The sequence below is a fragment of the Lolium rigidum genome, chromosome 1 (genome assembly GCF_022539505.1).
Source record: "Lolium rigidum isolate FL_2022 chromosome 1, APGP_CSIRO_Lrig_0.1, whole genome shotgun sequence".
NCBI lineage: Eukaryota > Viridiplantae > Streptophyta > Magnoliopsida > Poales > Poaceae > Lolium > Lolium rigidum.
Genome location: NC_061508.1, coordinates 142,847,460 through 142,863,268, shown reverse-complemented (window position 1 = coordinate 142,863,268; position 15,809 = coordinate 142,847,460). Strand labels below are relative to the sequence as shown.

At 43.0% G+C, this 15,809-nt stretch overlaps 2 protein-coding genes across 2 annotated transcripts; one reads left to right on the top strand and one right to left on the bottom strand.

The window, feature by feature from the left end:
• The first annotated feature begins 1,484 nt into the window (after window positions 1-1,484).
• On the top strand, window positions 1,485-5,899 carry LOC124682449 (NADP-dependent glyceraldehyde-3-phosphate dehydrogenase). The gene is made up of 9 exons (XM_047217132.1): window positions 1,485-1,797; window positions 2,749-2,942; window positions 3,041-3,169; window positions 3,801-3,920; window positions 4,042-4,178; window positions 4,254-4,409; window positions 4,804-5,182; window positions 5,281-5,397; window positions 5,512-5,899. The coding sequence occupies exons 1-9, from the start codon at window positions 1,653-1,655 to the stop codon at window positions 5,623-5,625; spliced, it is 1,491 nt and encodes a 496-aa protein (XP_047073088.1). The 5' UTR covers window positions 1,485-1,652; the 3' UTR covers window positions 5,626-5,899.
• An 813-nt stretch (window positions 5,900-6,712) lies between these two features.
• Window positions 6,713-11,514, bottom strand: LOC124682438 (omega-6 fatty acid desaturase, chloroplastic-like). Its single transcript, XM_047217124.1, has 10 exons — window positions 11,435-11,514; window positions 11,261-11,312; window positions 10,501-10,733; window positions 10,273-10,416; window positions 10,008-10,159; window positions 9,593-9,715; window positions 9,298-9,475; window positions 8,519-8,637; window positions 7,243-7,357; window positions 6,713-7,149 (listed from the first exon to the last, which is right to left on the bottom strand). Exons 1-10 carry the CDS (start codon window positions 11,486-11,488, stop codon window positions 6,988-6,990), a joined length of 1,332 nt encoding a protein of 443 aa, XP_047073080.1. The 5' UTR covers window positions 11,489-11,514; the 3' UTR covers window positions 6,713-6,987.
• Between the last annotated feature and the right edge of the window lie 4,295 nt (window positions 11,515-15,809).

Here is a 15,809-nt window from a genome sequence, read left to right as displayed (position 1 = left end):
CTTAGGGTTTTCAGTCACCTAGTTCGTCAAGTGAACAAACTATCCAAAAGCTTTCATTGGTGTTTCCAAAAAGTGTGAAACTACCCTTTATTTATAGAGATCACTTCAGTGCATATCTTAATTAATTAGGACTCCTTCCACCAAATATTATTCTTTTGTTGTATATGTTTATATATTTATCAATCTAGATGATTAAACTTTACGGAGTTTAACTTTGACCAAAGCTTATATGCAACATATTTTGGGCAGGAGAGAGTACCAAATTAGCTTAGTTACCTTGTGAGAAGCTCAAACAGTCAGAAAAGAAGATGATTTCACCTTACTTCGGCAAAGAAAGAAAGATGAATAAGCAAAGCAAAGGCGAGACCTGTTCTCTATCCCTTTCCCTCACCATTTGTTTTCTTAATTTGTTTCAAGAAAATGTCCACTATTTTCGTCAAGCCTGGCCAAAAGTGAGATTGGTCCACTTTATATTTGCCGATATATAAGGTAGAATTTTTTTATACACTTATTTCTCAGCATGGTTTGCCAAACACCTTTTCAGTTTCAGTTTCCCAAAGCGACTTCTACGAATACATAAATACATAAATTCTTAGCATGCAAGTCCAATATCCTAAACCACAAAATTCTTGTAGTTACGGTCCTCCTTACGGTGGAGGCGTCGGATTTGTGATGCAGTTGAAGAAAGGAATCGATCACATTTTATATTTTGTAGTTGCATACATGTTTCTTTGTGTCTGAGCTGTACTTTACACTTTGATCTAATGCAGCTTTAAATGTTGAAACAGAAAAATACACCGGCCGCTTTATCACCGCAACATCTTTTACCTGCCTTTTTCGTGTAACCTCTCATTGCTTATATATTGCAAGTGGCTGCTAGTGACCTCTAGTGCAAGACCTCTTAGGGCTCGTTTGATTCAAATGATTTTCAAATAAATTATGTAGGATTCTTTCACATAGTTTTTTTTTGTATAGAGGTCATTTAATTTAAAGGATGAACTCTCCAAAAGATTTATGTTTTTTTTTTGTTCCTGTAAAATTTTACGTGCCGTTGATATGCTATTCCGTTTGTGCTTTTCGAATCCTTTGGATCAAACCGGTCCAGTAGTGACCTCTTGCAATGGAGGTCAAAGCCCGGTCTTGTCAGATTGTTTTACGAAGTATATACAAGATGCATTTGACCCAGGCAGGCAGGGGGTCCGAACTCCGAAGTCCAAAGCCCCAACCCAGCGACACACACAGACATGGTCCGAGGCAAACTGCCTGCCATGCGTATACGGTATACTAGCCCATACCGCCTGAGCACCGGATTTGTTTTTCAAAGAAACAGAGGAAGAAATCCTCGTCCCTTTCCGTCCTCTTCCTCCTCCCGGCCTCGGTAGGGTCCCTTTCCCTTTCCTTCCCCGTCGCAGACGATCACCACGCGTGGCGTGGCCATCCTCTCCTCTCCTCCTCCGCTCTACTTAACCCCGCCCCGCCACCGCTCCACCACTCGCGCACCCATCAGCACCAACCACTCCTCCTCCCGATTGAGCCCCTCACCGCCACTAGCACACATCGCTAGCTAAGCTAGCCAGCCAGCCACTGTGCCTTCCGCTCACCACCGCCACACACACACACACGCACGCCCACTTGCTTCTCCTCCGACTCCGATGGCGGGGACGGGGGTGTTCGCGGAAGTCCTGGACGGGGAGGTCTACAAGTACTACGCCGACGGGGAGTGGCGCGCCTCCGCCTCCGGCAAGACCGTCGCCATCGTCAACCCCACCACCCGCCAGACGCAGTACAGGGTGCAAGGTCTGCTGCACTTGCTCCTCCTCTTGTTTATTTACTTTTTCCGGCGACAAGATCCTAGCCTAGCATGCGCTGGCTCTCCGAGGCTTGAGGAGCTGCTTCAACTATGGTCGATGTGGACTTGTCTCTCGTTAGTAAATTCCTTCGATACTTACGAAGCAGACATAAGTTTCATCAGCGCAACTAATACTGCGCACGCACGCGCTCACCTTTAATTCGACGAAATTGACCGGCACCGCTTCCTGATAGAGCCCTGTGCTCCAATGGTCTCCCTTTCGGTGCTTTTCACCGGTCCTCCCAAGTAAATGAATTTAATTCAATATACTCCCTCCGTCCACAAATAAGTGGATATCTAGCCTTAAACTTTGTCCATGAAAGAGTGTACTTCTATGTTCCTAATGCAATTTAAATTAGCAAAAGCTGTTTTTCTCTCATTGCACGGAAATTAGACCCAATAATATCTAGCACATGTTATCTTAATTTTATACATGCACTTAGCCTATTGGAGGTGAAATAATTAAAGAGGAGAGAGATGTTGGTTGCATCTTTCCAATGCAATTTTTCTCTCCTTTTACTAATTTGCCTTGAAAATCTGGCACGTCCACTTATTTGTGGACGGAGGGAGTAAGAATTTTCCAGTTTGAGAAGAAGCGCACTTGTGGTCATCGGAGTGTCCTTCCTTGCATTTGCGATTAGCCACTGCTATTTTGAGTGCCAATGTGAATTTCAGAGGAAATTAACATTTTTTCTGTCAACTGAACTGATCATTTGTTTCCCAAAGCTGACGGGGTCCCAAAAATTGTAGGATCAGTTTGAACATAGGATTGAAAATGGCAGGGATCGTTAGGATCGGTTAACTAACTTAGTAGAAACACGGAATCTCATGAGTCATATGCCAATCCACATTCTGATGATTTCACTGCTGAAAATTTGGGTATTGCTGCATTTGTTCAGCATGTACACAGGAAGAGGTGAACAAGGTGATGGAGGCGGCCAAGGTGGCGCAGAAGGCGTGGGCACGGACTCCGCTCTGGAAGCGTGCGGAGCTTCTCCACAAGGCTGCCGCCATCCTCAAGGAGCACAAGACCCCCATCGCCGAGTGCCTTGTCAAGGAGATCGCCAAGCCAGCCAAGGATGCAGTTTCTGAGGTCACTAGCGTTTGAACAGTCCCCTGTGGTTATCTTGATTAATGTTCTTCTTCTTCTCAGAGGCTAAGAGAGAGCAAATGCCTTGTTTGGTTCGGTAGGTGGTGCGGTCTGGAGATTTGGTGTCATACACAGCCGAGGAGGGTGTCCGGATACTGGGGGAGGGCAAGCTCCTTGTTTCTGATAGCTTCCCCGGCAATGAGCGGAACAAGTACTGTTTGAGCTCCAAGGTATGTCTATGTTTCAGTTCTGTTAGCTGGCATGCACCTTGTAAGGAATGAAACGAGCTTACTGGTTGACTGTTCTCTGTTTGCCTATTTCTCGACAACTTATGGACTTTTATTTCCTGACAGAAAGAATATTTTGACCAAATCTGGGGGCATCTATGTTAATCATGTTTTAATGCATCTGTCAATAAAGTTGGCAAAATTCGGATCCATGTTAGCAAATACACAGTTTATTCCACAGAACAGAGGGATATTCCATAACGCAGGACACTTCTGAATTCTGATGCCATCAACACACTTCTGTTGGAGTATTTAGCTTGAATTTGGCTTCTCCGTGTGGTCCTTTCCATCCTATTTTGACCTCTATGGTTGTTGACCCGTCTGTGTTAAATAACTTATAGGATGCTCAGGTTAAAAGTTGATACACCTTCTCATAAGGGGATCTTTTTTAGCCTGGATATCTGATAAATAATGCAAGACGTGTGCTCTAATCCCTGCAATTTTATGTGTTTCCTTATATAACTGAATTCTCAAAAGAATTCTAAGCTTCTCCCTGTATTTTATTAAAATTTCCTACATTAGTATTCCATTGATATTATTTTCTTCTGTAGCTCATGACATCTTATTCATAAAGGTACCCCTTGGAGTAGTTTTGGCAATCCCACCATTTAACTACCCTGTCAACTTAGCAGTTTCTAAGATTGGCCCAGCACTAATTGCTGGAAATGCTCTCGTGCTCAAGCCTCCAACCCAGGTAAATGATGTCAAATTTAGCCTACAAAAAGATATTTATAGTTTTGTTCCTAAGTTGAAAGCTGATGAATATTCATTAAAGAAATGCTTATCTGAATTCTGGAATGCTATGGCGCAATCAGGGTGCGGTGGCAGCCCTTCATATGGTGCACTGCTTTCACCTGGCCGGTTTCCCAAAAGGCCTGATTGGTTGTGTCACTGGGAAAGGTTCTGAAATAGGTGATTTTCTTACAATGCATCCTGGAGTCAACTGCATAAGGTAACAGTGAGCTTCTTCTGTTTCTAATATCTGTATTTTCGAGGAGACAAAACATTTACCTTCTTTGCTTCCTAGTTTTACGGGAGGTGATACTGGTATAGCCATTTCAAAGAAAGCTGGGATGGTACCACTTCAGATGGAGCTTGGAGGAAAAGATGCTTGCATTGTGCTAGAGGATGCAGACCTCGATCTGGTTGCAGCCAACATAGTAAAAGGAGGTTTCTCATACAGGTACTGAAATAAGAGAATTGATTGTGTGGTATTGTAGGGCCAAACCACATCTTTCTTGCCATCTGATTTCATCTATTGGACATTTAGAACTGAGTGTTTGCCCCCAACCCAACATTTCTTAGAAGAGTGCAAGCAAGCACTGGAATTGAATAGAAGCTGCATATTACATCTTAGCTAACAGAACATATGTCATCCAAGTTGTGCCATGTATAACAGATCGTGGTGCTACATGCTTTTGCTTATCTCACATACTCCCATACTTATAAAGCATGAATGTTGTGTCTTTTCCTTTCCATTTCCTTTTGTATTTTCTTTCTATTCTTACTGCTTTGCACCCACAGTACTACTGCTTGAAGTAACACTCACATGTGCCATGAACTTGTGATCAACACAGTGGCCAGAGGTGCACTGCTGTCAAAGTGGTGCTGATCATGGAAGCGGTGGCCGATGCCGTGGTAGAGAAGGTCAATGCCAAGCTGGGAAAGCTGACAGTTGGCACACCTGAGGATAACTCTGATATCACCCCAGTTGTAACAGAATCCTCTGCCAATTTCATCGAAGGCTTGGTAATAGATGCAAAGGAGAAAGGGGCAACTTTTTGCCAAGAGTACAAGAGAGAAGGTAACCTTATCTGGCCGTTGCTGTTGGATCATGTCCGGCCTGACATGAGGATTGCTTGGGAGGAGCCTTTCGGCCCAGTCCTGCCTGTGATCAGGATCAACTCGGTTGAGGAAGGCATCCACCATTGTAACGCCAGCAACTTTGGCCTCCAGGTTTCTTTCTCTTTGCACTTAAAAAAAGAATTATTGTTCTATCAGCATGTACCCCTAGAAACTCTGAAACTGTTATGAATCTTGGATGCCCATTTCAGGGATGTGTGTTCACAAGAGACATCAACAAGGCAATCATGATCAGTGATGCAATGGAGAGTGGAACTGTGCAGATCAACTCTGCCCCAGCTCGAGGACCTGACCATTTTCCCTTCCAGGTACTGTCGAGCTACCGTGTATACGGCTCCACATCGCCGTGGATTACTTTGTTTCAAGAAGTTTCGTTTCTTCTTCCAGTTGCCATATAACCTGAACTTCTATCTGGATTGCAGGGTCTAAAGGACAGTGGAATAGGATCCCAGGGGATAACTAACAGCATAAATATGATGACCAAGGTGAAGAGCACCGTCATAAACCTGCCATCTCCATCCTACACCATGGGCTGAGGGTTCATGTACATGAATCAGATGTTCTGTAACCACACGACTACAATGTAGAGAATTCAAATGTTCTGTAACCACGTGAGATCTGGCGACCTGTATTTTTTTATGATCCGGCATGTACCTTGGAAGTTCCACAGTAAATAATACTCCCTCCGTTCCTTTTTAATTGACTCGGATTTAGTTCAAATTTGTACTAAATTCGAGTCAATTAAAAAAGAACGGAGGGAGTAAATCACAATGAGAGCAATCACAAATCTAGTTTGCCTCTATGGTTCTACCTCCTTTCGCCTTAAATCCTCTACTACAACTGCCTGACCATGCAAGTGTTAATCCCCTTAATCCGAGGCTATCTTTCTTTATTGTATCCGCCAAACCTGATACAATAAGTTTGAGTATTTAGAAAGGGGCTTGCATTAGTTTTGATCTTTTTTTAACATTCCATTCTGTTTCACATCATCTCCATCATCTTTATGGCCCTTTTGTGTTTTTTTCGCTAAGATTTTCTTGCACATGGCCGAAATGACCCAACTGCAACGATCGTGCATCTCCATGACCCTTCATATGAAAACCAAAGGGCACATGTTATGCCTTCTCAAGCTGCACAAGATGAGTTCCATTGTCTCCAGCCCAAGCAGATTCCACCATTGCTAACCCAGCAGCATAAACTTTCAGCCTATGCATGAACATTCAAACCTCTTTTATTTTGCGAGGTGCACAGAAGACGACATTTTTACAAGGCGAGTGACTTGCTATCCATGTGTGATAAATGATGGAATCATACAATGAATGGTGGAACCATCAGCATATGGTGCCGTGCAAGGAAGAAGGCCAGAGATAGAAACAGAACTTCATGTTCGATGTGAGGAAACAAACAAGATAAAGGCATAAAACTTCTTCTCATTTATTTAACTTGTAGTATATTGCTGTTTGCTGATGTAATGAATGTATTCCGGTCCGTTTAATAATGTATGAGGAATGTGTATGAATGAGAAACGTGAAGTAAATATGTGTTGTGATGTTTCTGCTTGCATGTGCTTATGTAGTTGTGAGTTTTCTGCTAGTATGAGGCTACAAAGAAAAAATGGGAAAATGACAGCCCAGGAAGAGATATGCATGTGATTTCAACAAAGAGCCTGTCTAGGATGACAAGGTCCTAGATGGTTTCCTAGACGGTTTTCTATAAAAGCTGTAGGCAATAAGGAGTATCCCTGATGACTAACAACAAAACCCATATATGCAAACAGAACTATCGCAGACGGTTCTAGATCCGCCAAGAGAAATCATAGACTATGGAGATGAGACATCGAGAAAAGCCGTCTGCGATGGGTCAACAATACTCTTAACTAGTCAACAGTAGCAACTGCATCAAGCATGATCAGGCATGAACTTCTTAAGGAATCTGATTGGTTGAGATTCCTCGGGTATGACCTCGTCGAAAGAAACATAATATCTCTCTTTGTCGTACACATGGCATGCAGTCAATATTGTCTTCATCAACCGCCAATTCCAGTCGGCATCATTCATATACTGCAGGTAGAAGGCATCCAGGGAGCATAAATGAAGCTATGCTGTCAAGAACTAGAGAAATACACAAAGCTAGAAGAAGAAATATCAAATCACCTTGCCCCAGTTCTTTTTAATGGAGTCGTGGGCAGCACGAAGGTTATAACTTGGAATTCTCGGAGAAATATGGTGTGGGACATGTACATTTATGTCATGGCAAAGGATCTCTATCCTGCAAAATAATAATATGTTAGTCAGACAAAATCTAGTTACAGAAGGAACATATTTCCACGACAATTTGATGAGACAAGAAGATGATTCATTTACTCCGGTTGTCCTAAATAGGCACTTGCATTAAGTATTCACAGTTTCACATGCATCATTTGTCACAGATATTCACAAAACATTGTACAGTCCATTATGCACTCGAGTGAAGTGAAGCATGGATTTCGAGTCGAGCGACTACTCTACGATTCGCAATTGAAAGGTCAACTCGACGTCTCGACTCAACTCATTTGATAGGTCAAGCAACTCATTCAACTAGTCTCGACTAGTCAAGGTTTTTGAGTTCAGCGACTTGAAAAACAACCCCACCAGTTGTGTTTGTTCAATTTCGTTGTTAAACTATTTGCTGCCTTGTTCTTGGCTTCTTGCTATATACTATGATATTTGACTATTGGGCTGGACTGCTGGAGTAGTGGTGTTGCATTCTTTCTTATGCAACTCTGATTGATTCAATCTTTTGTAGGCTGCTAAACTGCATTCTTTCCTATGCAAATTTGATTACATGTTTACATATTAGTATGAAATTCTTTCCTATGCTGGAGCAGTGGTGTTGAACTGCATTCTTTCCTATGCAAATTTGATTACAAGTTTACATATTAGTATTAGACATGAGTCTTGACTAGTCCACATGAGTCCATGATAGTCTAAGAGTTGCTGCCCTAAAAAGACTCGTCGACTTGAAATCCATGAAGTGGTATTATGATATTCCTAAGGTTAGCGATGACTGGGATCAGAACTTTTAAGTTCTGTATTAAGCTGTTAAAATAAAACATTAATTTGCAGTCAAATCTATAGTTTGATGGCCCATAATACTTTCAAAGTCACATTTTGCCCAAAATGAAAATTTTGATTTGAAATCCAGAAACATAGCAACATAAATGCAGGTGAAGTTTCTTAATTTTATATTGAAAGACGATGCTACGAATAAATAATAGGTGTCCTATTATTTACAAGTTAAGTCATTGTTTTATCATGTCGTACTAATTCCATGTGCGATAAAAATCATCATGAAGATCATTTACTGTAAGTTTATTTAGCATATATGATCATAACAGGAGTTCTAATATGCATCGAAACAAAACTGAAAGCAAAGATAAATAATCAGTACCATCGAGGATAGCTACAATGAACTGTGCCATTTAATTGCGCCTGTGCAGCATTCCACTCTTCTGATGATTTGAATGGTATATGAGGAGCAGTGTGATGTACCATCGTAAAGGTGCTCATCTGAAGCAAATGGTTAAATTTACAGTGTTAACTTCCAGTATACAAATTCATAAGAAATACAGTAAGTTGATAGCTTAGACATATTATCTGTTTTTGTATGTTATTCCTTGCTAGGTCAAACTAACCGGAGGCTTTATATATCAAACCTGGTCAGTTTTAACAGTGTCTTTGAGGCTTCTAGCCAATTTAGTCAATGCTAGTCCAATTATAGTGTAGCAGTTGTTCTTGTTGAAGGCATTGCCCTCATTTCCCCGTCAGCTTGAGCTTTTGGATGAACTGATTTGGCGCATGCAGTTCTACATGGTATCAAAGCCAAGAGGTCTTGATACCTGACCCGACTGGCACAATATAAAATAAAATAAACTTGTCTATTTGAAGAAGACTACTAGCTTGTAATTCCTAGTTCCTACCAAGGTCACTGCGCAGATTGCAAAAGCTAAATTTTCGTCTAGACATTTAGCAAACTCTTAGGTAGAAATCTGCACAATTAGGCGGCCTTCTAGATAATTTTGGGGACTCGATGGATCAGAAATTTACTATATTCAAGTGTTTATTATTCAACTACCATGAGTTTTAATTCTTTAAACAGCTTAACAGAATAACTAAACTTGTATACTCTACATCTGCGGTAAGCCATAGTAACAAAAATCAGCAATATACCCAAAAGTGATAAACCATCCATGGCATGAACCAGAACTTGAACCATCCAGCTATCCCTGTTTGGAGAATGATTAGGGGCCATCCAATTGCCATGAATGCAAACACACAAGCCAAACTTATCTTCACCCTAGGGAGTTCATTTGATCTGAATTTTTTTAGATCAAAGTGCCACATCAACCTGAAAAGTTACACATACAACAGAGATGTTATTGCCTGGAGGGAAGTAATGAGAAGAACTCAACAAAACAGATGACCATCAGAACATGTGACTTGACAGATGTTGGAAAAGATATACCAGTGAGCAATAGACATCCACGGCCTGATAGGACCGTAACCAAATATAATTGCCTTCCTTAGGAAAGAAGACGATTCGATTTCCTTTTGCCAAACAGGTTGCCATGCAGTATCTTCTACTAACCTGGAGTTATGCAGAAGGTAAAAGTTTGAATGATCAAAGCAGAAAGTCATTGGACATGTTTCAAGTTACATTATGGCTTTAACACATAAGTATGGAAATGATACAGATAACAAAACTAAGTTTGCCTGTGGATGTGCACAAGGTGGTGCATGAGTGTTCTTGAAGTGCAATGCATGCAATTAAAACTTTGAAAAGAAAGAATTAGGTTAATAGTACCAAGACATTAAAGTGAACGATAATAACATCATTTGGGCTATAATGGAGATGATTATACAGGGAGGTGCGTACATACATGTTTGTCTTGGCGTGATGTCTGTCATGCTTAAATCTCCAAGGTTCATAAGGGTAAATTAATGGCAAGAAAGCTAGAGTTCCAACGATATCCTCCACTAGCTTATTCCTCGAAAACGATTTGTGCGCACAATCATGGCCTATAACAAAAAACTGTACAAAAACATTGATTAAATAGTGGACAGACCACACAGACAAAAGTAAGCAAGCATGCAACACATGTGCATGCATATCGACAAGCAGGTTTAGAGGGGAAGAGAAGTTACCCCAGTCACTGCTGTACCAGCCCATGCCCAAGCCAGGGGAAGTAGATACCATGGAGCTTTTGAAATCAAGAAAAGACCGAAAGCATATGAAGTAACTGATATTAAAACAGATCCCCAGGCTTTTACGTCGTTGATTTCAAATACCTAGCAGGAGTGAAGTTTTACATCAGAACTTTATTAAAGGAACATCTGCAGCATAGCTGGTATTGGCATTTTCCTAGGTGGTACCTCTTTGGGCAGAGTATCCATGACATCTTTAAGAGTAACATTATCTGGTAGCTGTTCTCCAATCTGTTTGAACCCATACTCTTCAGACATTTGCTTCCTTTTCGCCTCATCATCAAGCAGTGGTGGAGTAACAGGTAGTACTGCTGCTTGCAACTTTCCTCTTTGTCTCAATGGTGAAAATTGGTGGTGACTTCTCCCGTTGTGTAAAAAATCTCTCTTCACAATAAGTGAACCTAGCGTAACATGAGAAGGCGACATCAGACAATGAAACAATGCTGCCAAATAATGATGAAAATTGGAAAGTTCAATATACGCGATGAGCTGAGCCGGGAATTTCTCAATCATCTCCTTTATATCACAATCTAATTAGGGCCATGCAACGGCATGGACCCGTGCCCTAGGCTCAGCGGACGAACCAAACAACCCCTTGTTCTTCCATGTGCCGGGCCTCCTCGCACCGGAGTTGCCTCCTCCCTGCTACCCCGACCACCGCTCATCGCGCAATGGCACGGGAGCAGTCCGTGCCCTAAGCCATCCTAGTTCCTAACGAAGGAAGATTACTTTGATCTAATTAATCACTTGTAATGCTCCATCTAATCCTGAGCAGTTCTATTCTGCATTAACATATCAATGATAATGACAACAGAGAGCCGTCTATCTTGCACCTTGCACCACACAAAAGCCCTAAATTCCCAAGAACGAATGCTACACACCGCGAAGCACGACACCACTATAAAGTGCTTGGGCAGCGGGACGGTACCTGGCAGTGCTCCCACTGCTGCTCTCCGAGGCGAGAGGCCCTTGACAAGTGCCTGGGCATCAACAAGCGCACATAAGTGTCTCGCAGACATTATCACGAACAGGTGGCCAGCACATAAACAAGACGTACAGAATAATTTGAACACGATTACAGGATAGGGTTCTTAGTTCTTACCCGCCGCGAGGAGAGGAGCTGCAGGGGCGCGGAGAGGGCGCTCGCCGTCGCCATCCGCTCCCGTCGCGGCGGGCGAAACGGAGTGCGCGCGCGCAGGAGGGACGGGGGACTGGCGAGAGTGTGGAGACGGTTTGGATGGAGGGCGGGCGCTGCGTTGGGGTGGGTGGCTGTGAGGAGCTTGCCTGTCTGGCGGAGGCGAGGCGGGCGCCCGCCGTAGACCGCTGCGGTGGGGTCGATTTGCGGTGGACGGAAGTGCCTCGCTGACTGCGAATTTTACAAATCTACAAATCTACTCGCCTTTTAAAAATTTGTAACTTTTTGTATACGTACGTCAAAATACGGATTCAATTCTGCTCCCAGGTGCATATGCTCCCTATTAGCCCATATATTTTATTTCTAAATTATTTTATGTTAAAATTATAATCAAAATAACAAACTGCTTGATTATGTGTTTTTTTCGGTGTGATCTTTCAAACAAGTCCAAAATTGATAAATTTAAAAACCTGCATTTCGAAACATAATAAAAATATTATATTTTTTATGAATGTACTTTATGGTTTGAACTCAAAGTTAATTGCCAATTATGTTTACAACTCTAACGAATCAAGTTTGAAATGCGGTGAAACAAATTGTTTTACTCCGTAACAAATATTTTCGCCGGCTTCCATAATTTTTTTCAAAGTTTCACTGTGTTTCAAATGTCGATTTTTAAATATATTCAATATTGGTATTAGTTTGAAGCTCTCTTTGACAGGAACCCAAATATTTCAATTGGTTTTCAAATTAAACTTATGATTTAAAATCTACAAAAAAATTAAGTTGGTTCTAAAGTGAGAGGAGAGAGAGAGAATCTGACACAATAAAAAAAGCGAAGAGAGAGTGGGTGGGCCATGCACCGCCATAACACGGTATTCACGTCACTTGGGCGGATTTACCATGCGGGCACCTTGGACACGTGCCTAGGCTTGGCTCACCGGTACTCCTTGGACATGTTCCTGGTTTTGTAATGGGTATACCCCTGCCTAGTTTTTGTTTTGTAGGGTTTGTTTGGTCCTAAGGACAAGTGGAGGAATGACGTAGTAATAGGAAATTATCCTACACGATTGCCCTATTTATCTGTTTGGTTCAATGAAGTTGCAAAGGAAAAACGTAGGAAAGTTCTCTTTGATCATAGTTTTGAAGGAAAAACACACAAATGACCTCCTTTTCAAATTCATACGCATGAAAAAATGAGATCGAGGTGCCTATTGTTATGATAACATCCTAATTGTACTTGCTCACATATTTGACTTTGATTTGACAATGTTTATTAGGAATTCCGTATTTTTTCTACTCATGTGATCCAAACAACCAAGTTTACAGAATTACTATGTATTCCAAAACTTTGTTCTGTACCTCCATTCTAATCCTTTTCTATTCCTGTAATTTTAAAATCCCGCAAACCACCTGCAATTTGTGTGGTTGAAAGAGCTTACATGGGTTTCTGTAACAGGCTCGTAACTACTTTTATGGTCTAGGTGATTAGAGGTTAGAGCTAGCTGGAATTTTATCTATCTCAATTCTTCTTATGCTTTGTCTTTGGCATGTGGGGCTGGCAACAAGAGCATTGTTCCATTATCGTTTGATAGTGGAACCCAGAGGTTTAATCGGTATGGAAATAAGAAATCATACCAAGGAAGTCACAACAAGGGAAACGAAACCTTCCATACATAATTTGTTCCTCGAACCTCCAACAACCCTAGTCCCGCAAACTCCCGCACCCGCGTGGCGGCGCCGCGCCACACCGGGCGGCCGCCTCCTCCCCTTCCTTGACCCTCCCTCCTCGACCTCCCCTCCCGCCGTCGCCGCCCTGGGCGTCGCTGGGCAAAGATCTATTGGAGTGGCGGCGGCAGTGGTTACCTCGACGATGACTCGACGTGGGGACACGATCTCGTGCTGGAGGCAGCGCCCGCACCTGGCTGATGTCGTCGTGGTGTCGTGGCTGGCGGCGGTCGGAGGAACTCGACGGCCGGCGGTGGATGGCAGTGGGCGGCGGTGTCCAGGCCCAGATAGGCTTAGTCGAGCCGCGAGCTACTTGTTGTTTCGCCCTCGACGACCGCTTGCATAGGTACTTCTGGGCTATGCTCGCGATACGAGGACGCTAGGGGCAGCTGTTCCTGGCATGGTGGTGGTGGCCTCCTTCTCCGCCGGAGGTGGTCGGCCGGGTAGTCTCGCCGACGAGTTTGTGGTGACGTGGCAGCCGCTGAAAACCGCGCCTCGACTTTGGTCTTGGCGGACGATGGTGGCGTCGTTTGGCATTCCTGCTAGTCTGAAGTGAATTAATCAATTTGGCACATAACGCGAAAGGCCACACGCCCACACCGCACGGTTTCCCGCGAGTGCAGGCCTCCACCGGATTCTCACGCACAACCTTCCCTCTTCAGTGGTCAACGACGGATGGCGCTCCTGCTACTTGCCCAGCTCTCGCCCGTCAGATTGTGGTTCCACGGTAAGATTTCACTCCGCCGGTTCTCCTTCAGCTATCCCCAAAACCTGGGGGAAAATCAAGGGTTTCATTCATACGCTTCTATAAATTGCATCCAATAGCACAAACTTATTAGTGCCGAACCAGGTAGAGCTCCGCATCTTCCCGGCGGAACTGACGAACACGGCGCCGGCTGACGAAGGTAAGGATCAACTTACAGGGGTACGAAACTTTTCGTTCCTGATCACTTGATTCTCTTGATTATCTAAATCCGGATTATTTTCGGTTTCAGCATTCCGCCGTTGCTAGGAAATGGACGACGTGCCCGCGGCAACGCAGCTGGTCCGGGACTGGTCGGAGCTGCCTCTTGACATACTCTCCTTCATATTCGTCAAGCTGGGCGCCATCGACATTCTAATGGGCGCGGGCCTTGTGTGCAACTCGTGGCTCGAGGCGGCCAAGGTGCCCGGCCTGTGGCGATCCGTGAAAATGGAGGAGGACGAGGACAACAAGTTGGTGTGGAGGAGCAAGGATCAGGCCAGCTTGTTGGCCATGGCCAAGGCGGCCGTAGACCGCTCCGTTGGCAGGCTTGAGATGTTCGCAGGGGAGTGGTTTGTTAACAGTGAGCTCCTCCTTTATATTGCTGAAAGGTAAGTTTGTACATCTCTTTCAGTGCTGCTAGATTTGTGTTACAATAATATCTTGATGTCTTGTTTTGATGGGGAAAGAAACGTACGTAACGTTCTACTTTTGCTACAGGTTTATACCGTCGATCTATATATGTTGTCTTCTGAAGCAATTGTAGTCATAGAACTGAGAACGATGTTGTTGTTCAGCTTAGTAAATAGTACTAATACGCAATAGAAAGTTATATGTACTACTTGTTGAATTCATATATTCCGTATGATTATTTAGATGCCCACTCATATATGTCATTAATTTTTTTCCTGCAATGATCACATACTACCTCATTGTTTTTCATAGTTGCTCGTTGAGTACTAACTGCAGCTAGGCGGTACTCTTTCAGGTCACTCTCCCTGAAGAGACTTCATCTAAAAAATTGCGACTTCACGGGCGAAGTTTTCGTTGAGCTGACTCGGAATTCACAGCTGGCAGCGCTGCAGTGCCTTGAGCTCGCTGAGATTGAGTTCACCCATGAAGAACTGAGAACCATTCTTGACAACTGTCCTCGCCTGGAGACTCTCAGCATGCGCAGCTGCTACAGCATCCGACTAAATGACGATGAAGCCCTGCGAGCAAAATGTGACAGAATCAAGAATCTGACAATATCCGATTGCTACTCTGATACTGGATATGACCACCATTATCATAACTTCCATGATGCTGATTACGACTACTACTCCCATTATCTTAATATCCATGGCACCGATTATGACTATGGTTCTGACTATTCATATAATTGGTAGTCATTAACTGAGGCAACAAAAACTGAGTCTTGGACTACACCAGTCTTATTTCATCACCTATTTTCTTGTTTCTATTTTGAGTACTAGCATTGTAGCACAGGTGCTTGTCATCTGTCAAGATTTTGTGCTCATAGTGGAAACATGTTAAATTGTAATCCTCAATGCTTATATGTCCCTTGTTATTTATTTCGATAATAATGAAGATACCAATTACATTCAGCCTCTACAACAACGTTGTGGCCTAATGGCAACACGGATGCACATAGCTAAAAAAGAAAGAATAATTACAAAAAAGAAAAGTCCCGTTACAGTGATCTATTCCTTGTAACAGCTAACAAATACCATCAAGACAACACCAGAAATCTATCATCTTCAAAAGCGACGCTTCAAGAAGGAAACGGTGCACAAGTGCCGTCATCGCCCTGATCATAGATCATAGGTTTTCACCTTGGAGAAGGTCCACTCTCTCAAAAACAATGCCTTC

Coding starts and splice junctions, on each gene's coding strand:
- LOC124682449 (XM_047217132.1), top strand. CDS start 1,653: ATGGCGGGGACGGGGGTGTTCGCGGAAGTCCTGGACGGGGAGGTCTAC. Junction 4,179..4,253: donor CCTGGAGTCAACTGCATAAG/GTAACAGTGAGC, acceptor TTTGCTTCCTAG/TTTTACGGGAGGTGATACTG. Junction 5,398..5,511: donor CTGACCATTTTCCCTTCCAG/GTACTGTCGAGC, acceptor TCTGGATTGCAG/GGTCTAAAGGACAGTGGAAT.
- LOC124682438 (XM_047217124.1), bottom strand. CDS start 11,488: ATGGCGACGGCGAGCGCCCTCTCCGCGCCCCTGCAGCTCCTCTCCTCG. Junction 8,638..9,297: donor GGATGGTTTATCACTTTTGG/GTATATTGCTGA, acceptor CATTTGCTTCAG/ATGAGCACCTTTACGATGGT. Junction 7,150..7,242: donor TTAAAAAGAACTGGGGCAAG/GTGATTTGATAT, acceptor TTCTACCTGCAG/TATATGAATGATGCCGACTG.